This window comes from Lacerta agilis, chromosome 8 (assembly GCF_009819535.1).
Source record: "Lacerta agilis isolate rLacAgi1 chromosome 8, rLacAgi1.pri, whole genome shotgun sequence".
NCBI lineage: Eukaryota > Metazoa > Chordata > Lepidosauria > Squamata > Lacertidae > Lacerta > Lacerta agilis.
Window position 1 is genome coordinate 20,200,920 of NC_046319.1, and position 23,030 is coordinate 20,223,949.

Genomic DNA, 23,030 nt, shown 5'->3' on the forward strand with positions numbered 1-23,030 from the left:
ACATAAAATCCATTCCTCTTTTCCTGCTGTTAATCCCTGTACAGCAGGAATATGCTTTAAAATTACTCGAAGATATGCAAATATCAGGGATATTCACCAGCTGCAAATTCGTGATAGACATACATATTTATATCCCACCTTTTCCTCCAAGGAGCTCTAGGTGGTGCACATCGTTCTCCCTGCCCCAATTTTCCCCCACAACAACCCTGTGAGGTAGGCTAGGCTCAGAAATGGTGACTGGCCCAAAGTCACCTAGTAAGCTTCATGGCTGTGTGGGGATTCGAACCCTGGTCTCCCAGGTCATAGTCCAGCACTCTGTCCATTACACCCCACTGGCTTTCTCCCAAGAGTGCTCATGCATAGAATTTCAAGCAGGAGTGGCATGTAGATCAGTATTGTCTACCTTGAGTATTTCTTAACCTTAGGCCTCCACCTGTTTTTGGACTACAACTCCCATCATCCATGACCACTGGGGGCCCAAAGTTGAGAAACACTGGTCTATACATAGGGTTGCCATATTTCAAAAAGTAAAAAAACCATGACACACACATACACACCCAAGTTGCTGAGCCTTTCGGAAACTCCCTCCAGATGTCAGTTCTGCCTTTGAAATACCGGTAATGTCCGGGAAAATCAGGACATATGGCAGCCCTACTATACCATTGGTCTTCGACTGGTGGATCGGGACCTTCAACCGAGTCATGGCCTGATCTAAGGTATATCACAGCAGCAGTACTACCACCATATCAAATGGAGTGGGTGGTAGTACTTTTACATCCCAAGGGCCGCATTCCCTTCTGGGCGACTTTTGGGGGGCAACATGCCCCCTGGTGGGTGGGGCCAGAGGCAAAAGCTGGTGAAGCAGATAACTGAAGTCTTACCTTTGTACTGTAAGCTAGTTGCTACCCACACACCTCTCTACCCTTCATCTAGGCAAGAGAGAGATACCATCAGAGTTTGAGGACATGTTCCAGCAAGCGAAAACACTCAAGGAGTGTGTGAAGCATGGCTGGTGAGATTTCAGCCTGGAGAGAGTGCCCCAGGGGCCAGAGAGAGAGATGGTTCCTGGCCCTGAAGTTCCCCACCCTTGATATAAATGTATGATTAAAAAAAGATCCATAGAATTGTAGAGTAGAAAGGGATCACATGGGGAATCTAGTCCAACCTCCTGCAATGCAGGAATCTTCTGCCCAACATAGGGCTTGAAACTACGACCCTGAGATTAAGAGTCTCATGCTCTGCTAACTGAGCTGTCCGCCCAATCCAATTCTTAAATAAATGGGTCCCTAAACACAGGTTTGGATTAGGGGTCTGTATAAGCAAACTGTGACTGGCAGTGGCACCTCTAGGGTTTCGAGCAGGGGACATTTCCATCCATGCTGAAGACTGAATTTAGGACCACCTCACAAAGCAGATGCTCTCCTCTCCCTCTGAGCTATGGCCCTGAGCTACAGAAGAATGATGCATGTGTAAACAAGCACAGCCCGTGCTCCTCCTCTTCTGCTGGAGCCTTGGAAATCAAGCTATAACTGATTGCCATTTGGAAAAAGGAACAGGAAGAAAGCAGCCTTGACATGATATTGGTCTCGAAAACAGGAGCATAACTGACAAAACACTCGTTTTTGGTCTTCTGTATCAGCAATGGAGGGGTAGAGTTTGAACATACCTTTTCTGCTTCTCTCTCTTGTGTCTGTCTATACTCATTTCTAGCAGATGGCAACCCCAGTTTGTGCTCTTATGTGCATGCATGCGCTGTAGGTGTCTGTGCCTTGCATCGACATAAACCAGGCAACAGCTATGTTGCAAGGCTGGACAGGAGGATAATCTCAGCAGAGAGGGAGAGTTGGAGCAGGAAATCAGGTAGACTTAGAGAAACAATACACACTTGTCAGGGCATTGCTGATTAAGATAGCTTTACACGCGTTAAGTCCGTTGGAGCTGGGTGATTATAATGCTCTTTGAGGTGGAGAAATTTATTAAGGCAGCACTCGAGTAAAACGATCTGAGGCCTTTGCCACCAAGAAAGGAGAAAGAGAAAGAGAGAATAGGCTTTCCGTGCTTTGCCGTGGTGAAAAGCAGAGTTGAAATGCCAGATAAAAGTGTTTTATCTGAAAACCGAGAGGCAGGTGAAAGGGATAAAAATGACATAATTCGTGGAGCAACGCAATATGTTGGAATTACCAAAGGATCAGAGATGTAATTTGGAAGGTAATATTAGAAATGGTTGATGTTAGATGAATGGAATAGAGGGAATAAGTAGCTTTCAGTGACTGCTTTTAATTTTTATGGAGGCAATCAAGATTCATAAGGAAACCTTTGCTGGGTTAGCCTGAGGAAGGGTCATAGCTTAGTGGTTGAGCCTCTGCTTTGTATGCAGAAGGTCCCAGGTTCAATCCCCACCGTTTCCAGGTAGGGCTGAGATAGAACCCTGCCTGAAGCTCTAAACTCTGGTGAGCTGCTGCCAGTCAGTGTACTGTAGACGATGCTGAGCTTAGAGGGACCAATAGTTTGACTTGGTTTAAAGCAGCAGCATACGTTCCTATGAAAGAGATGGGGGCTTCCTTGATGCTTGTAGAGGTGACTACTGGTTGCACCTTTCTGCAACCACAGATACAGGAAGCAAGCAGTTTCTGCAAGGCAGCAGAGTTTTTCAACCACAGCTCGGAGGCAAAAGTTCTAGCAGCTTTTACTTCCTGCAGAAGCGTTTTCCTTTTGTAACACGCAGGCTTTCCTGGGGCCAAACTGCTTTGCAAGTCCCTGGTAGTATGCTATTGGGAGAATAGAACACACACACACACACACACACACACACACACACACACACACACACCTCCCTCCTGTAGAAATTCATAATGCTTCAATCTGAGTTTGTAATTCATTGAAAGAGTTGGAGAAAATGAGCTGGTAGCACATTTTAAACCCTCTGTTGCGACAACAAAGTTGTCCGCAAAGCTTGCAACATACCATCCCCCCCGCCCCCGACGATGATGGTAATCTGCCTGTGGGCCAGGATAGATGGGGAAATTGAGCAATGAGCAAGAAGACCTTGAACAGCTGTCGGAACGTACATAAGATATTTGGGTAACTTTGAATTGACCACATGTTCCTTTGGAACAAAATACCTTTTTAGCTGCCCTTGTTGCACATGGATATTCAAGTGAGAAGCACTTTCCTGGAATCCTTGTGGAATTTCTGCTAGTTTTAGATAACGGTCCTTTTACAGATGTCCTCATCTTATACCCCCGAGCTTATAATGAATGTGGCTCTGGCGTAATTCAAACTGTGGACAGTATAAATATTCTTACATAGTCCTCCTTGCAGTATAGCATTGCTGGCAGTGCCTGTTACACTTAAGCTGGAAGGCCTGTCTGTGTTGCAAATCACAACATGCACATCTGTTCCCGTGGCAGGTGGATAAGCACTTGCCTTCGCATCCCACAAATCTCTTAAGGTTGACTGCTTGGGGATGGCAGCATTGGGAGCCAGCTGATGAGGAAATCTGGAAAAGGAAAGAGATGATGATGATGATGAAGAAGAAGAAGAAGAAGAAGAAGAAGAAGAGGAGGAGGAGGAGGAGGAGTTTGGATTTGATATCCCGCTTTTCACTACCCGAAGGAGTCTCAAAGTGGCTAACATTCTCCTTTCCCTTCCTCCCCCACAAGAAACACTCTGTGAGGTGAGTGGGGCTGAGAGACTTCAAAGAAGTGTGAATAGCCCAAGGTCACCCAGCAGCTGCATGTGGAGGAGCGGAGACACGAACCCGGTTCCCCAGATTACGAGTCTGCCTCTCTTAACCACTACACCAAACTGGCTCTCAGATAAAGGGAAAGACATGGTATTTCTCAGTTATCTGAAGGGGATGGAGCAGGCTTGTTCTCTGTGGCTCCAGAAAGCAGGATTAGAACCATTGATGGGAACTACAGGGAGGTATCTCTCAGTTAAATGTTAGGAGAAACGTCGTAGTGGCAAGTTCTGTTTGACAGTGGGACAGGCTGCATCAGGAGGTTGGAAGGCTTCTCCTTTGCTGGACATGTTTAAGCAGAGACTTGATGGCTATTTGTCAGGTGTGTTGTAGTTGCATCCTGCATTGAGCCCATGGCTGTGCTGGATGACCTCTTAAGGTCCCAGCAGTTATGTGATTCTCTGAGCACACTGCTTTTAAACAGCTGGAAGGTTCCTTAAAGTGACTTGGTCTTTTAAATCCAAGCTGAAGACTCAGGGGCAAGAGCTGTGGGAAGGCCAAACCAATATTAAGCTTCTAAAAGTGAGTTCAGCATTTCAGTTGTGCTCAAATGCATCCCTTAAAGAGCTACGGATTGTGCCCAACAAAGATCTATTCAGAGCAAACTTGTTGAAATAGATGGACCTAAGTTTGAGGTGCCCATTAATTCCATTTTGTTTACTCTTGAGTAGGACTTAGCACCGGATAAACAGAGCAGGTGCTCTTCCTCTGAACAGCCGCCCTTCCTTTTAACCCTGGTGGTAGCAGTTAAAAATGCAAATAGACCCTACAAGCACTAGCAAGGAGCAGAAGGCGACTTGTTGAATATACTCCCTGCTAGGCCACCAGGTGGCATTATTCTAAGCCGAGAAACGGCGTAACTGGAGCATTGCCTTGCTGGATCAGACCAGAGGCCTGTCACTGGACACTTAAAAGAGCAGATGTTTGCACAGTGCAAGGGGGGACGGGACGGTCTACCTAGGGTCACGCGAACAACTGCCAGGACCGGGCAGGCATCTTCCCGACTGTTCTCAAGTGCATGTCATGTTTGGGATAAACAGTGGAGTGTCCTCACGGCTGTGCCCTGGCCTTTCCCTTGATTGGTCCATGCTGGAAAGGAATCTTCTCTTCCCGCTGCCCCAGGTTTTGCTCTGCTTTCTGCTGGTTGTTTTCCCTGCGCACTTAGAACACGCTGGGTGCCCCATGCGCCTTTGTTCCTTTTCCTTTCTCCTTTTGTTTGTTCCTCGGCTGCGGACAACTCTGCGGAGGGGTAAAAGAGAAGTGTGTTTCTGTTTTGTTTTAATGCTCCGCCAGCAAATTATCTTCCTCTTGCATTGAGAACATCCTTCTTGTCGGTCCCACGGGGCTTCCTGCCAGGCTCTCTCCCCTTCTTTTCAGGAGAGCTCGTCTCATTCTTGCTGTGATCGCTGACACTTTTGACAAGGCGCCATGTGTGTAGAGACCCTCCTGGTGCCGGCAGTGACCCTGTCTGTTCCCGTGGGCACTGACGGGCTTTGAAAGAGGGTTGGACAAATTCATGGAGGATAAGGCTACTAGCCACAAAGGCTATGTTGAACAGTTCCTACACTGCCAGAGGTAAGTCCAGCATCTAGTTTCTGATGGTCGCTAACCACTGTATGGTAGGACCAGAGGTCTGATTCTAGTATAAATTAGCTGCTTGTTTGTATACACTTGCAAACATTGAAATGCACTGGCCACTTTTTGGAGTTTGCTCGCTTTCTCTCTTTCTGGCTTGGCTGTTTCCCTCTGCCCTCTTTCCTTCCCAGCTGCTGGGAAAAGCAGCCAAGCTCAATCATCAGGAAATGACGGCATTTGGGCAGGGATGCGCTCCCTGCTTTCTCGAGGCAGCCATGCAGCCCTTGGATCTGCTACCATTGAGGGACGAGGGATTTGCGGGACCTCCAAATGAGGTTGGACTTCAGTGCCATTCGGCATGGCCAATGGTCAGGGATGATGGGAGTTGTAGTGCAACAAATATCAAAAGTGTGCTGCATCGGCTACCCCTGACATAAGCTGATTTGGGGTCCCTACTGGAGCACCCCTAGGTGAAAAACGCAGCATTGACGTTGCTGTATCGAACAACGGTCAGCCTTGTACTCTAGAGGGTAGCCCAGGGATGGGAGACTTGGAGACCAGTGGGGTTCCAGATATTGCTGAACTACAACTCCCATAATCCCTGATTTGGTTATTCTGGCTGAGACTCATGGGAGCTATAGTCCAGCATTATCTGGAAGGCCACAGCTTCCGCCACTACCTGGAACAGAGGTGTTGCTTCTCCCACTGGTGGAATAGGAGAACCTCAGACCTGGCCCTTAGTCCTCTCTACCTGCCTGTCGGGACTCTTTTCAGTCCACACCCCCTGTGCCTCTCAGTGACCCTGTTCCCTCCCTGAGTGCTTTTGCCTGGTTGGAATGTTTTCATGAACTGTGATAATCCCTCTTGTTTTCCAGGATGGAGAGGTGTGTGTGTGTGTGTGTGTGTGTGTGTGTGTGGTAACTTCTGACTTTCACTATGCAGAGGCAAAAGTCATGCCTGATCCCTCACCCACTTTTGCATTTGACCCCACCCACCATGGTTCTGCAGTCCCCACAGATTGTCCATGAGGGAACATGGCCTCTGGTTGCGAAAAGTTGCCCACTCCTAGGTTACAACCACAGGGACTAGTCCCATGCTTCTAGTGAAAAGCTCAGATTTGGCAAACGGATATTCCAGCCTTTACTGAGCCTTGCTAAATGCTGAACATCTCCCTGTCCTTTCTCTTCCTGGCACAAGAGAAGCAGAAGAGTTCTACATTTAGCAAGGAATATAAGCTCAAATGAGCGGAACACATAATTGCCAGAATTACAGAAAAATCTCTCTCTCTCTCTCAAATGGGAAAGAACCACTAAAAAATGTGAGTCAGGCTACATGATGGAAATATTGCCGCCAATCATACAGTATAAAAACAAGGGAGACCAAGGTTCAAAAAACAAGAGTCAAAAGTACCATGTGGTTTGGAATAGTAGCATCCAAAGTCTCGCACCAGCCCAGCTTCCAAGCAAAAATTTTGTGCCACGGGGGAAACGTACGAGGGAAGTGGTCAGCCTTGGCCTTCCCCTCTCCTGAGCTGCCAACGGAGAGCAGAGTGCTGTGACAGCCAAAATGATTCAGAGAAGGGCAGACCCAAAATTGTCTGCAGCAATTTGATGTCGTTTCCCACTTGGATGGGGGGTGGGGTGGGGGAAATGCCGTCAAGGAGAGTCACAAAGGGGTTTGCGTTGAAACCTCTGCTAAAAAGAAGGTTTCTTTCCTCCGTTTTACCAGTGCCTTCCTGCCAGCGAGGTGCTTTGAAGCCCTGACATCAGGTGATTGACAGACGGCCCCACCCACCTGCCCAATGTGGCCCACAAGACCTATTCTGATAAGGATCATGTACGTAGAACCAAAATGGTCCTCCACCCTAGATTAGGGGATGATTGGCCCACTGGAGTTGCCACTACTGCAGTGATGAGGAACCCCACGCCTGGGGGGCCAAATGTCCCCCCCCCCGCATGCCTCTCTACCTGGCCTGTGGGACTCTCCCAAGGCCCCATACCAACTAGAGTTGAGCAACTCATCAGCTATCTTTCTGACATATTTTTGACTGACTGGAATATGTCCTTGAGCTCTTATAATGCTTCTTCCTTACCTTGATGGGAGTGTAGAGATATGTATGTGTAGAAACTAGCCTACCGTACAAAGGTAAAAGTCACCTTCATTTTTGCCCTTGGACCCTCCCACCATGGGTATGTGGCCCAAGAAGGTTGCCCAGAAGAGAATGCAGCCGTCCAGCTGAAAAGCTCCAACCCCCCTGCTCTACTGTGCAGTTATGGCTGGAAGTGAACCTTGACAAAACAGCAACCTCTATCAAAAGTAAAGTTTGGCCTCTGTGGGTGTCAAATGCTTGCTGTTGTAAAGGCCACCTGGACCAAATGAAGAACAGAAGTTCCTTTTGGAAGATGTCCCTAGCTGGAGGATTGAGCATGAAAATTGTAAACAGTTATTAAGAATAGGGGGTGGGGGGGAGTGGGATGCCTGCAGGTTTTATTATTGTGAGCAAGAAAACTAACTTGAAGCATTTAATTTACTTTGCATCACTTAGGTTGCTTCTGAGTGTCACATTTTCAAAGATGCTTCTTCCCACCCCCTGCTTTTTGCTTTCCTTCAAGAGAGGAAGGACCTATTTTTCTGTCTCTGCATTGTCTATGCCCTGCATCAGGGAGTCATCTATGATTATGTGGCCCATCTCCAGATATTGATGAACTACAGCATCTGTCACCCATCTCCATTGGCCATAGTTGCTGAGGGCTGATGGGAGTTGGAGTCCAGCAACACCTGGAGGGGCACAGGTTCCCCAGCCTTGGCCTACACTGATTGGCGGCAGCTGTCTATGGTCTTTACCACTACCTACCTGATCATTTATTACCAGAGCAGTGGGGGATTGAACCTGGGGCATGTATTCTGCTGCTGAACCATGACCCTTCCCCAACTGGGGGGGACCATTGCTTGGCAAATCAATCTGGTAATGTCCAGGTGCCCAATCCTGGACTCAGCAAACCCACAGCAGTGGAGAATAGCCCTGCCATTATGCTCTTACTGTCGGAGTTCCTTCTTGGTAGTGAGGGACTTCTTGGTAGTGGCACCTACCCTGTGGAACGTCCCTCCCACCAGATGTCAATAAGATAAGTACAACTTTTAGAAGACATCTGAAGGCAGCCCTGTATAGGGAATTTTTGAATGTTTGATGCTTTATTAATGCTTTTATGTTTGTTGGAAGCCGCTCAGGGTGGCTGGGGCAACTCGGGCAGAAGAGCGGGGTACAAATAATAAAATTATTATTATCATCAAGCTAAACTTCCTGAATTGCTCAAGGCTCAGCCTGCATCTGGGTCCTTTGTGAACCTTTGGCTGGAATGACTTTGTGTCAGCTGGACTCGGACACTTCGCTGTGTTTGTATCTGAACTGGAATCTGGAGTAGGAGGAAAGGAACTACACTTGATTCCGAATCAACAGCCTGTCCCTCAGTGATCCCTATAGCTCCAGGGAATCGGGATGGTTCTTATGTTTTGAGAACATAGGAAGCTTCAGACCATTGACTCAGGCCTAGCTCAGCGTTGTTAATGCCAGGGATTGAATTTGGGACCTTCTGCATATGAAGCCTATGCTCTGCCTCCGAGCTATGGAACACACTGCTTCACACGCAAAGGAAGACAGGTCTGCTGTTCTGCAGCTGCCTTGAGAGCTGCTGGAACTCCAAGGCCGGGGTTAACCTCCTACCAGGGTTAAGGAGGCGGCTAGTGATGGATGGCTTCATTTATTCATAGGCAGGCCAGCCTTGCTCTAGAGCAGTAGATTGGGAAATTGAAACCCAGCTTATCACTCCCTGTTCCAGGCAGGCTACAGCACTCCGCAGACTCTTCCAATTATCGCCAGCCAGCTGGAGCATCAGGAGAGGAGCCAGGGCCACCCAGAGCTTCCCAGCTGCCCCCTTATGTTGTGAGGCTGGTGCCTCAGCTCCGTTCTGTGCAGTTGCTACCTCTTGCACCGCAGAACAATGCCAACAGCCCATCCCACAATGTCATCTCTGGCTGTGCATTCCCAAGAAACCATTCCACTGCCCTGCTTTCTGCTACCACCCGTCACCATGAAAAGTTCTCCAGCAAAGCCCACGCGTGGCTCAAGCCTCATCCTTGTAGCCACCTTTATCTTTTTAAGTAGCTACGGTGTGCAAAGGCGCCCACAAAATGGCATTTGGAGGGATGACACCGCACCAAACCGGCCTCATGAGCTTACCAACATGACGTATAGGGTGGCTGTACACAGAGGTGGCTGGTGCCCCTAAAAGTTAATAGGACAAGAGACAAGGAGACCAACAGTAGAGGGAGCTAGCGCCAATGATAGGTTGAGCCGACCGATTCCAGTTTTGTCCCCATCCTTCTCATTAAGCTACACAAAGGCAGCGAGGAGGAGGAAGCTAACAGCCAGAGCCACCCCTTAAATTGGTTGTAAGAAAGCAGATGGGTCTGTCGTGATGAATCACAATCCACCTTGGCATGAATGAACGCCGGAAGCTACTTTAGTCAGACCATTAGTACATCTAGCTCAGTATAGTCTGCACTGACTGGCAGAGGCTTTCTGGAGTTTGAGGCAGCAACCTCTCCCAGCCATTCCCAGAGACTGAACCCAGGACCTTCTGCATGCAAAGCAGATGCTCTACAGGTAAGCTATGACCCTTCCCCAAATTTGCCTTTCAGTTTATTGAAAAAAAGCAAGTGACGTTTTTGACTAGGGGGGCTTTAGCAGCCTTCAGACCCATTGCACAGGTATTTAATCCTGTTGTTGTTTTTAAGGAAGTCATTTGTAATAGAGGCCACTGTGGCATCTTTTTCAGTGAGTAATGTAAAGCCTGTTGGGTTTTTAAGAGGATGAAGGAAGAGGGAATAAGGGATCTTTGATGCAGGCTTTGTCGAGGCTGAGGGGAGCCTCTTCCGCTCGTGACTGAGGGAGTGGGGCTGTTGGTCTGAGTCAGGATGATGCTGCAGAGCCGAAAACATGAGGAGCAGGAGGGCCAGTGTCAATGCTGTTTCATGTCAAGAAAAACAAATCCCTAAGCTAATTTCACTTGGAACTCTTTTTTTTTTTTAACAGTCAACATAAATAAAAGAAAAAAGCAAATCCTGGAGCAGGCTGACATTTACAAGGGTCACTCTTCAAGCGATGTGTCCAGGAATGCTAATCATACATGCTGATCTCGGTTGCCTTCTTGGCTGTTGTCCTAGCTGGATCCGTGCGGGAAGCCTGACAAGTGTCCTGCTGGCAGCCACATCGCTGGACTCATCCCTAAAAGCAGGAGAGAGCGCCTCAACTTGAGGAGCTGCATTCTCATACCCAGCCTGGCAGCAAGGTTTTGTGAGCAGGAAGCTGGAGCAGGAAACGGAGTGCAGGTCTATCCCCCCCAAAAATGCCATTCCGTTGAATGGGGAAAGGGGTGGCATCCCGTTGAAAACACCACTTCCTAAAGTTAGAAGCTGACTTCTACCCAGGCCAATGTTTCCCAAACTTGGGTCTCCAGCTGTTTTTGGACTACAATTCCCATCGTCCCTGACCATTGCTCTTGTTAGCTAGGGATGATGGGAGTTGTAGTCCAGCTGGAGACCCAGGTTTGGGAAACACTGTGACCCAGCTCAATATCTATGCCAGCCTTCCCCAACCTGGTGTTCTCCGGATTTTGTTCTGACTCCAACTCCCACAAGCCCCGGCCAACTGGCCATGCTGATGGCAACTGGGAGTCCAACAAAATCTGGAGAACATCAGGCTTTGGAAAGGCTGGCAGTGGCTCTCCACAGTTTCCAGGAGTCTTTCCTAGCTCTTAACCGGAGAGGCCAGGGATTGAACCTGGGATGTTGTTTATGCCGAGCACAATGCTTTGCATGAGGCAGTGATGGCCACCAACTTGGATAGCTTTGAAGGAGGATTAGACAAATTGATGGAGAATAAGGTTATCAGTGGTGTTCTACTTCCACTGCCAGAGGCAATATGCCTCTGAATGCCAGTTGCCGAGAACTGCAAGTCGGGAGAGTTGCTGTGGAACTCAGGTCCTCCTTGGGAACCTTCCCGCTGGGGCATCTGGTTGGCCACTGTGAGAGCAGGATGCTGGACTACGATAAGCCTTTGACCTGATCCGTCAGTGGCTTCCCCACTGCTAGGGTGAATGAAGGGACATAAACCTTGTGGTTGTCCGTGACTTCAAGAGCATGACTATTAAGGATGTTTCATCTCATAGGGGCATACATTTGGATTGGCGCTTAAACTGGGGATGTTCAGAATGTGGATTTTTATTTTATTTTAAGGAGAGCTAGGTTCTCCTCCCTCCGTGCCATGAACCACACAGGGCAAATTCCACAACATTTATTGCTCACCTAGTGGCGAGTCTACCGGAGGCCGAACGCCGGATGTCTCCAGACTTTAAAAAAAAAGTGCAGTAAGGAAGCATCATTTGCTAAAAGGCTTCAGATAATAGGGCAGGGATGCTTTTCAGGCCCCCTTCTTTGCACACCGACAGAAAAGAAGCAGAATTGGCTTCTGCCACAAGGAAAGAGAGTCTACAGGGAAGACTGCGGATGGGGCAGGATGTTGGGTCCAAAGCAAGCTTCTGCCTCCTTCTCCCTCCTGGCAGAGCAAGCGAGCAAAGAGGCCCATTCCGGGCAATCGGCTCGGCTCCCAACAACTGAATTTGCTGCTGTGTCGTTCAGCGGCCAAAATATTCCAGCCGGACCTCATCTGGAGCTTGTTCCAGTGACCACAGCACTCCCCCGCCACATCACTGCCACAGCAGAGACAGCCTTGAATGCGTGCCTGCACCCCCCCCCTCACTCCCTAACCTTTCCCCTCACTCTGTTAGGAAGAAGAAAAACGTGAGGCCCATAGAGCAAAAGAAAAAAGTGCTCTGCTCATCCGCCAATCCTACAAACTGCCCCAGAATCAAGCAGCAGGAGGTTGGGGGGGTGCTTTTCATGGGACTTTGTCTGCCTTATTAAGTAAATGTCCCCTAGACAAATGGGCACAGAGGTCCCTTATTGAATAGCAGTGGCAGGTAGGAGACTTAATGTATGTCTCATCTCAGAAACGAGGCCCATCAACTCCTGTGGGATTGACTCCTATGTACTTATAGATCCGTAGAGTTGGAAGGGACCACGAGGGTCATCTACCTCAACCCTCTGCAATGCAGGAATCTTTTGCCTGACGTGGGACTTGAACCCATGACCCTGAGGTTAAGAGTTCCGTGCTCTACCAACTGAGCTGTCCCAGCTTGCCCTCTGTCATGGACTGCCAACAGGTGGCTTGCGGAGATTTACGGTTGTATCCAATGCTAGTCCTGCTCGGAGTAGAACCATTGACGTGAATGACCTGACTAGGGTTTAGGCTGCTCAACAAAGATGGATCCAACCTTTAGATGGAAAAGCAGTGGTCCTTATGATCTTGCTAGACTCCAACTTCCATCATCCTTGACCTTTGGCCACATTGGCTGGTGCCGATGGGAGTTGGGAGTCCAAAAACATATGGAGGGGCCACAGCTTCCCCCAGCGCTGCTTTAGATTTTCTGCTTCCACATGGGTGCATTTTCAAGGTGGACACTGATTTCTTCATCTACAACCAAACCTTCAATCTGGTAAGATTGGTCTTCACCGGTTCCTCTCTCCCTGTTCCGCCAGCATCTCACTCCCACCTATTCATTTGTCCCATGTGGGTAGCAAATACCTCCTGCTGATCACGGCCTGGTCTGTCTGTGGCATCTTTGTTTGCCTTTAATATGTACCAGAGAAAGAAAGCAACGAGCCCAGTCCAGTTTGGACAGCAGTTCCATGGTTCTGCTGTGGAAAGAACACCTTTGATTGATTGTGCAGGGCAGGTAAGCCCCTCCCCATATTTTATTCAAGTTGGCACCCCTGACTGTAAGTGTAAGTGGGGTCAGATGGTGCCTCTCTGCATGTGCAAAGTACCCTTCCAACACTCTGCCCAGGCCCCAACCCTCACTGGCTCTGTTCTATAACCTCATCAAAGGCAGTGTGTCTCTCAACTGTGATAAAACCTCTCACCTGGATAGAAGGCAGAGAGGGCATCCGATCACACTCACTTTTGCCACTCCCACCACTAGCAGGAGACCCCGGAATGCTGTCCACAAGGGGAATATAGCCCTCAGGCTGAAAAAGGCCCCTCACCCCTGGTCTAGAATCTACAACAGGTATAGGGGAAACCTTTGGCCCCACAGGTGTTTTGGATGAACTACAACTCCCATCACCCCTGGCCATAGCCCATGCTTGCTCGGGCTTATGGGAGTTGTAGTTCAGCAATATCTGCATGGCCAAAGGTTCCCCACATGTGGTCTACACCCAGAGTCCTGGCTTAGATTACACACACACACCACAGCAAGTATTACAAATAGCCTTGGGAGTCGGGGTGGTGTGGGGGAGATAAGGAAGCTTATCTACAGGGCAGTATTAGAAACTGAGATATCAAAGCTAGGAGCTTAATGGCACCTTACACCTAGGTTATGGGCGCAACCATGTCTAGGCGCACTTTTTTATAACAAGAATACAAAGCTGAAAGTGAATGAACCGCAGCTAAAATATTATGTTCATTTTTTTCACATGGTCTGGTCCTTCCCCTGCCCACCCCCCTAATATTCTTAAGAGGGTCTCTTCTCCAGTTTTCAGAGAGTAGCTGGAAGTGGGGAAGCAGAAAAAGGTCCTCTTTTCCTTCCACTCTGCAGTTTCAATCTGAAATCTTAGGCACAGTACAGCGCACAGAGCTCAGAAACAGCTCGCACTAATGTAATTCCCTGTCACAAAATGCACCTAGAACAATGGGAGTTTCGAAAACTGCTACAAGGGCTTGTGATTTTTTGGGAAATTACTTTGGCAGAGAGAGAGAGAGACAGACTCACAGGTCGCGAACCTCATTCTGCACAAACCCCATAGAAGTGACCCACAGTGATGCAAGAGTTCATTTTGATGAGACGTGTCCTGGAAGGTGTCTTGGCAGATTGCACCCCGCGTTTATTATGTGGGGAGATGCAGGAAGGAAGGCAGACGTTGCCCTTTAGATGATCTGCCTCAGACGCCCCCCACCAACCCAACCCAACCCAACCCCAACGTCTTCCTGGTGGAAAAGCAGTTGCACCCAAAAACGTTCCATAACACCACATTTTCTTTCTTTTTGAATTGCCACCCCCCGCCATTTCCAGGATCAGCCACTAGTCTTAAACATGCATCGTTGCAAAGGGCAATTTGTTCCAGGCGTGACCTTTCCTTTCCATTTTAGGTCTGTAGGCGGAGGCAGGAGGGTCTTGGGGTGATGCAGGTGGGGGCCACACTTTCCCCCGCTGCACCATGGAGCAGAGCAAACCCCCGTCCCTCACACACACCCCCAAGCCAGGAGGAAAGGTTTCTGGTTCTGGGCAATAAATACAGCAGGCCGAAGAGGACAATGCCGACGTTGAAAAATAAAAAAAAAGACAATCACTATTGGAACTTTTAAATATTTTTCCTTAAAAAAAAAAAAAATCTGTTTCCCTTTGAAGCGTCTCCCAAGCGGGGCAACCCCGAGGCGGTCTCTGGGCCCTCCTCCGGCCACGGAGTCTGCTCTGCCCACGTCACCGGCAGGTGTGCATCTCTGCCACGCGGTGGCACTGTTTACACTTGACAAAGCAGCACCAGTGGAACTTGCAGCTGCACCGCTCCACCACCTCCACCTCGTCCGTGTGGAAGCCGCGGCCGCAGCACATCAGCTCGCAGCCGTCGATGGCCTTGGAAGTCTTGTTGCAGTGCCTGCCGCTGGTGCCCAGGACACCGTTCCTCAAGTCGTGCTCGCAGAAGTCGGGGCTGGAGTCCAGGTAGACCAGGTCCTCGTCCGTGTGGGGCTTGAACTGGGAGTTCTTGGGGACTAGCACCTTGGTGGAGCCCACCTTCCGCTGCTCGACCTCCGTGGCCCCGTCGAACTTCTCCTTCAGCACGTTGCCCACTTTGCGGAAGGGGGGCATGGCCTTCCAGCAGGTCTTCACCTCGCACGAGCCAGACACGCCGTGGCACTTGCACTCCACCCGCATGTGGTTCAGGATGGCCTTGGTGGGGAAGGAGCAGAAATTCATTTACTTACAAACACGTTCCTTTCTTCATTTCGTTCTTTAATTCCCCCCCCCCAAAAAAAAAATAGAAGAAGAAGACACGAACAACAAAGCGGCAAACGCTGACAATGAGGACGTGCCCGACATTTGTGACATGCTACTGTTGAATGTTACAGTTTAAGGTTCATTACTGTTCCACAGAAATATCTCTTTAAAAGAAAGAAGGAAATGAACTGACCTAGTTTTGCAGCTGTGGGGCAGTACGGCAGGTGATGTTAAGTTTGTACTGATTTAAGGCGTATCAGCAATCAGACATAGTATATAAGGAGGTCTGCGAACCTCTCTCAGTACCCTAGGTGGTGGGTCACTGGATGGGTCATGTTTCTGTAATGTTCTTATAGCTAATGTAATTTCTGTTATTTTTCCTTTAATTAAATCAACTCCTAGTTATGCTTTACAGTCTCCTCAACCTTTTGTTGCGCAATTGCTCAGCTTAAATATGCCAACATCTGGTTATGGGCCTAGCCACTGAGTTGATGACTGTATAGTTTTGGAGTTGGAGAATAGCTTAAGAAAGTGTTTTTTTTTTGCTGCTGCTGCTGCTGCCGTCCTGTGATTTTGAGAAGGAGAATGGTGGACCGGGTTTCTGAAGTTGAGAAGGCTTTGACGTTTCCACAACTTACTGATGAAAATTATAGTTTGTGGTCAAGGTGGCATGGCTAGCCAGGGAAGCTGAATGTTGGGAGATTCAGGGCAGGTTCATTCATCGAATGGTTCAACAGCAGAACCTGCTCCTGCAGGTGGCAGTGATGACCACCAGTTTGGATCAAGAGAGGATTACACAAATTCATGAAGGGCAAGGCTAGCAATGGCTGCTAGTCACAATGTGCTGTAAGCTGTCCAGAGTGGCTAGGGAAACCCAGCCAGATGGGCAGGTTATATATATTAATATTATTACTATTATTAAATCGGCTACCATCAACCTCTGCTGAATACCAGTTGCTGGGAGTCGCAGTTAGGCAGAGTGCTGTTGTGCTCAGATTCTGCTTGCGGGATTCCTATTGAGGGCACTTTGTGAGAATAGGGTGCCTGACTAGTTGGGCCTTTGGCCTGATCCAACAGGCTTTTCTTGTGTTCTCAACTGTCTTTAATTGTTGTTGTTTTAAAATATATATGAAATTGTTTTTATTGCTAATGGGTTTTTTGTGTTTGTGTGAAATGGCTTCAAGATATTTCATGGAAAGAGATTCGTAAATGGAATTACACAAACTGCAAACACTTTAGGATTTCGAGGCAGGTGACATCCGCTACCCATATGTCAGTGGGGGTGGGATGGGATGGGGGAAGTACTTTTTTCTGGGGGGGAAGTGGGGGAACTCAATATGAAGCTTGTTTGTTTGTTTGAGGCCCAGTCGCAGTGGCATACCTCACATACCGGTAGTGTCTGATTAATAAATTCAAGCAGACAATGTTCTGGATTAGAAATGGCCACAACTTTATTGATTACAGATATTGGTGGATTTTTGGCTTAGGCATTGGGTGTATATCCGTTCCAGTCCCCCAAACACCCCAAGTTCCTGCTTTAAAAAACAACAACCCCTGATGGTGGAGAAATGAAATATACCAAATGTACTGAGAGTAAAAGTTAGTCCACATCTGCTAATGCTTGTCCACGGAAAGACAGAAGACACCCCCTCCTTTCCCCAAACATGGCAGCTATTTTAGTTTCTTGCCGGTTCTGCAAGCTTTTTCAAACATTGCAATGTTCACTTGACCATGAGTGACATGGTAGGGCGACACAGTCTTAACCGACCTGATGCCCTGCCTATGTGTTGGACTACAATTCCCATCAGCCATTGCTGGCTGGAAAGCTTTGGGGCCTGGAAAGAGAAGAGATGACGCAGAAGCACAGAGGATGGCAACGCAGAGTGCTCATTGCTCCTCTGGCGTCCGAAAGGCTTGACCAGCTGTTTCCCACACATTCAAGTTTCTCTCTGCAGATTTAAGGGCTATAAACTTGTTCTCTTCCAAAAGCCAGCAAGTGCAGGAAGAAGTGTATGGCTGCATCCCGTCCCGGGGAAGAAATATGCACAAGCCTGCTGCTCTTACCTTCCTCCCGGCTTCGTTGTTGTGAAGGTTCATGAGCGCCCTGCTGGAGGAAGCCCCTTTGCTCCTCTCCCTGACGTCAACGAAGGACTGAGAGAAGGCCACCCCGTAGGCAATGTTGTCGGAACAGCCGGACCACTGGAAGCCTAGAGCAAGGAGGCGAAGGAAAACAAAGGGCAGCACTTATGTGGGGAGGAAAGCAAAACTCATTCCACAGCGCTGGAGCCCAATGGCAAGAGAGGGACTCCCTCTTTCTCCTCTGGGAGGCTACAGGACAGGGGTGAACTCAAATGTGCCCCCCGGCCTCTATCTGGCCCTCAGGACTCCCCCAGGCAACACCTCCTGTCTTCAGGAGACACCCCTCAGAGGCCCTGCTCTGTGCACACCTTTTGCCTGTCTTGAATGTGTCCTGGAATTGTGGCACTGCCCCTTGCATGCCTAGGGGTGATGGAAGATGCAGTCCACCAACAGCTGGGGAACCAAGTTTGAGAAAAGCTCATCTACGCCAACTTTCAGATGAAGATTATAATTTTATCATTTATATGCTGCCCATCTGACTGAGCTGCCCCGGCCACTCTGGGTGGCTTCCAGCAAAATATAAAAACACAATAAAACATCAAATGTTAAAAAAACTTCCCTAGTCAGGGTTGCCTTCAGATGTCTTCTAAAAAGTCATATAGTTGTTTATCTCCTTGACATCTGACAGGAAGGCATTCCCCACAGGGCGGGCACCACTATTGAGAAGGCCCTCTACTTGGCTCGCTCTAACCTCACTTCTCGCAGTGAAGAGTTTGGATTTGATATCCTGCTTTATCACTACCCGAAGGAGTCTCAAAGTGGCTAACATTCTCCTTTCCCTTCCTCCCCAACAACAAACACTCTGTGAGGTGAGTGGGGCTGAGAGACTTCAGAGAAGTGTGACTAGCCCAAGGTCACCCAGCAGCTGCATGTGGAGGAGCGGAGACACGAACCCGGTTCCCCAGATTACGAGTCTACCGCTCTTAACCACTACACCACACTGGCTCTATAGAGTGAGGGAAAGCCTACTTTATTTGAAAAGAAAGGCCCTCGGAGATGGACCTCCACGCCCAGGCTGAACGATTAGGGGTGGAGACCCTCCTTCAGGTATGCTGGGCTGAGGCCGTTTAGGGCCATAAAGGTCAGCACCAACACTTTGAATTGTGCTTGGAAACGTATTGGGAGCCAACGTAGATCTTTTAGGACCAGTGTTATAGGGTCCTAGCTGCCACATTCTGGATTACCGTATTTTTTGCTCCATAGGGCGCACCGGACCATAGGGCGCACCTCGTTTTTAGAGGAGGAAACAAGAAAAAAAATATTTTTCTGGTTTCCCTCTTCTAAAAGCCCTGTTTTTTTGAGGATCAGCTAAAAGTTTTGCAGCTTTTTGCAAAGGGAAAAGCCCTGGTTTTTTGAGGATCAGCTAAAAGTTTTGCAGCTTTTTTTTTGCAAAGGGGGGAAAGCAAAGAGGAAAAGCCCCATTTTTATGGGGTTCAACTCATATTTCTTCAGCTTCTAAAGAAAAGGGAGCCTTTTCTACAGTTTCCAGACAGATAATCTAATCAGCCAGTCACATGTCGCTGGGGAAACAAACAACCTCCCTCTGCAGCACATTCAACAATGGAGGGCGGGGCTGAAAGGGAGCCGGGACTCTTATCTCTCTCCCGATCTCTTGCTGATCAGCTGCTGAGCGGGGTCCTTTCAACACTCCCTTTTCTCTTTGTAAAATAAAAAGCATGATCCTCTTTTGGCCCCTGGGCAATTCAGCTCCAGGGACCACCATTCGCTCCATAAGATGCACAGATATTTCCCCTTACTTTTTAGGAGGTAAAAAGGGTGTCTTATGGAGTGAAAAATTCGGTGCTTGTAGTTTCCGAGTCACCTTCAAAGGTAGAGCGCATTGCAGATATCCTGGAATTCCAACTCCCACCTAGCCAGCATAGTCAGTGGTGAAGGCAGATGGGAGTTGTAGTCCAGTGACATATGGAGCAGGGAAGTTGGAGAATTCTAACGGAGGTGGCAATGGGGGCAGAAATTGCCAACGTTTGCTTATTTTGTCCCATATTCGGAAAGGAAATAGGTCGAGTGAACAATAGCCAGCATCTGTTGCTGCTGTTGCTTTCAGTTTGCAAAACGATGCATAATTGCTGTTCCTTTGCACATACAGGGAATGGGGTGGAGTAGCACAACAACAACGTCATTTACATAATACTGTATACACAATTTGGGCACAGCAGACAGCACAGCTAACAACGCAACTTTGGGTGGAATGGAAACAGCGCTGCGTGCAACAAACTTGGCGCAGAGCGGAAAACGTCCAGACGTCCCCGCTCTGGAGGGCTGTCGGCCGCCCACCCCTTCAGTGGTCCTAGCTCCACCCCCTGAACTCCCACTCATGTACTTACCCTGAGGGCTGACCCCATGGACCGTGCGGTCGCACCCGCATTTGTCGAGTTCCCCGCTGCTGCATGCCCTTGTCACGGCAAAGGCAACGCCAGCGGAGGAAATTGCATACACAAAGGCGGCCTCCCGCGTCCCTAGCAGAGAAAACGGAGAAGGAGAATAGAATTGTGGTGTTGGAAAGGGACCCAAAATATCATCTAGTCCAGGCTTCCTCAAACTCGGCCCTCCAGATGTTTTGAGACTACAATTCCCATCATCCCTCACCACTGGTCCTGCTAGCTAGGGATCATGGAAGTTGTAGGCCAAAAACTTCTGGAGGGCCGAGTTTGAGGAAGCCTGAACGTCCAACCCCCCAAAGAGGCACGAGTTAGCGCATAACCTGTGCTTGGGTGAGTGGAACTCAGCAGCGTTTTAGGGGACAAACCTACACGTTACACAGATCTGTTGTCTGGGCAGCCCAGGACCTCCACGCTTGTACCCTGGGAAGGTCACTTTGATGTTGCTAACAAGTCCCTCTCATGCCACTGGGCTGCTTTTTCATGCCAGCCCCTTTTCGACCCCTAGGTCTGCTTCCACTCCCGGCACAGTCCCATCGACCCGGGGTGTGTGTGTGTGAATGCCGACCGCTTTGGGAAACGAGTGTTCTGACAGTTCCTAACTCTGTTCCTTGCTAACTCTTAAACCTTTCCTTCTCTACCATGTATGGTTCCAGACCCGCCCTGTATGCTTACTTGCCGAGTCAGTATTTGAACCCGTGCAGTTCAAATTAAAGCCCAGCAAGGAAAATTAAACACACACACACACACCCCTATCCGAAACTCCTCTCAGTAGAGTCCAAACTCTGCTCCCAGGCTGGGAACATCTACCAAGCCAAGCTGAGAACTCCTCTTATTGCTTTCTCTCTGCAACTCTGCAAAAGCAGGGAGTGGAGGAATAGAAGAAGAGGTGAAGCTATGTTGGTGGCTCTGTGTGTTCTTCGGCCTACCTTCCCCCCCCTTCCCCAGTCACCCTCATGTGGGTAGGTGCATGCGGGTGGAGTTAACGAAAGAGGAATATTGGTTTAGCAGTTCTCAATTATGTCTTGCAACACTCCGTCCCTGCCAAGGGGTGGTTAGACTGGAACAGACCCTTCTGTCTTGGAAGATCCTGGCACAGGCCCCACCGAGAGGCCTTTGCTCCATTCTCACAGCCCCAAACAGCCAGCAGGGAAGGACACAAATGCCCTTCAACACACACACACACACACACACCAATTTCAGAGCCTCAACAGGAGAGAGGGGTGTCTGGAAAGGGGGGTGGGCGCAGAGAAATAAAACGTCCCGGCGGTCAGGACGGCTCAGGCACCAGAGACTCAAAGCAACCGAGCGACCTCCGAGTTAATCGAGGTTAATAGCAGGCCTAGCATCCGTGGGTTTCGCTCTGTGGCCGCCCGAGAGGGAGACGACTTCACTCGCTGGTATTTCTGGCATTTCCAGGGCGAAACCTTTGCAAGCACAAATCTGCAGCCCTTCTCTGAAGACGGCCGGAGGAAAGTTAAATAAGGAGGCACAGCGGTGGCGAGGATGGCTACCTGAGTGTGGGTGGGTAGCTGTAAGGTGGGGGGGCAGTTCACAGAGAATGTCAGAGGCCTCTGGGTTGTTGCTCTGTGTGTGTGTGTGTGTGTGTGTATAACTGAGCGTCTGAAGGATGCCCCCAAACCAATCCCAGATATTGATCCTGGACCTTTGAACCCTTGTACAAATTCATGGGAGGATGAATGGTCTGATTTGGTAGCTATCAGCTGTGCCGGTGAAACAGAACCTCCACATCCAGGTGCAGTCTACCTTGGAATTCAGAGTGCTGCTAACAAGCGACAGGAGGAGTCTGCTGCTAACAAGCGACAGGAGGAGTCTGCTGCCTTCGTGCCATGCTTGTGAGCCCCTTTTCCAGAGGACCCTGCTTGGCTGCTGTATCTGGGGCACCTGAACTATGAAACTCCTGAGTGGGGGTGGGCAGCACTACCTTGTGGCCCTGCATGTGTTGCTGGACTCCAACTCCCACCAGCCTCACTCAGCATGGACAATGGCCAGAGATGCTTGGATATTAATCCTGCCTATCTTCAACTTTGTAATGCATAATGCTGGGTTGGTTGGTCAGTTACGTATCTTACACACTTCATTGCATTTTTTAAAAATTGATTTTAACTTTGAATCACCACCTTGAAGGCGTGGTGTGCTTTGGCCCTGAAGGCCTTTATAGAAGTATGCCTCCCCCCAATACATATAAACTCCCCCCCCCAATCTTGCTATGCCCCAGATGTCTGCATCTCTCCTAATCAACTTTCTTCTTTAAAATATGATAGCTGCTGCCCGAGTCAGACCATTGCTTAGGGCTGGGTGCTATCAGCTTTTCAACATTGCGGTGCATCGCCAGCCAAACGTAGCGGTTTGGCGATATACCGCGATGTTGAAAAAACAAGACGCACGGATCTCTGCCGGCGAGACACCGGGTGAAACTGCCCTAGTTCTCACCTCAAGGCAGTTTTACCCAGGCTTGCAGGCTGGGACAATGCAGTTTGTTTGCACTGCTCAGCTGGAGGGAGGGAAGCCCCCCCCCCCAGCTGAGATAGCCCCAGTGCGTGAACGGCAAGAGCATCAGGGCTCCTTTAACTGCGAGGAGCAGCAACCACACTCCCCCCAGCTAAGCAGTTTCACAGAGCCCCCCACCTTGCTGCCAGCTCATGGGAACCAGCGCTGGGCTGGGGGCTCCTTTAACTGCTCAACTGAGGCAAGGGCAGCTGCACACTCTTCAGTTGAGCAGCTTAAAGACACAGAAGGAGGAACAGGCTGTATCTGCACCTCACCAATACAGCTTGTTTCTCCCTTTCTGTCATATGAGGGCAGAGTGCGATGGCGGTTTCACTCAGCGATATATCAGTGCTGAAACCGCCGCCACTTCCGAGTCCTCCTTCTAGCAGCGCCGCTGGAGGAAGGAACTCTAGTGGATGCGGTTAGCAGAGGGACTCGGGGAGCGGTGGCGATTTCCCCAGCGATATACCGCCGAGTGCAACCGACATTGCAGTCTGCTCCTCATGCTGGTCCTGGGCGATATATTGATATTGATATATCGCCCAGGCCTAC

General features: G+C 49.2%; 1 protein-coding gene across 1 annotated transcript in view; it reads right to left on the reverse strand.

Moving 5' to 3' along the window:
* Positions 1-14,814: 14,814 nt before the first annotated feature.
* WNT4 (Wnt family member 4) overlaps positions 14,815-23,030 on the reverse strand; it is a 49,633-nt gene continuing 41,417 nt past the window's right edge. Inside the window, exons 3-5 of the mRNA XM_033156452.1 lie at positions 19,914-20,045; positions 17,494-17,636; positions 14,815-15,381 (exon numbers count right to left, since the gene is read on the reverse strand). Of these exons, the coding sequence (XP_033012343.1) occupies positions 14,914-15,381; positions 17,494-17,636; positions 19,914-20,045 (743 nt within the window). The 3' untranslated portion in view covers positions 14,815-14,913. The remainder of the gene's footprint in view (positions 15,382-17,493; positions 17,637-19,913; positions 20,046-23,030) is intronic.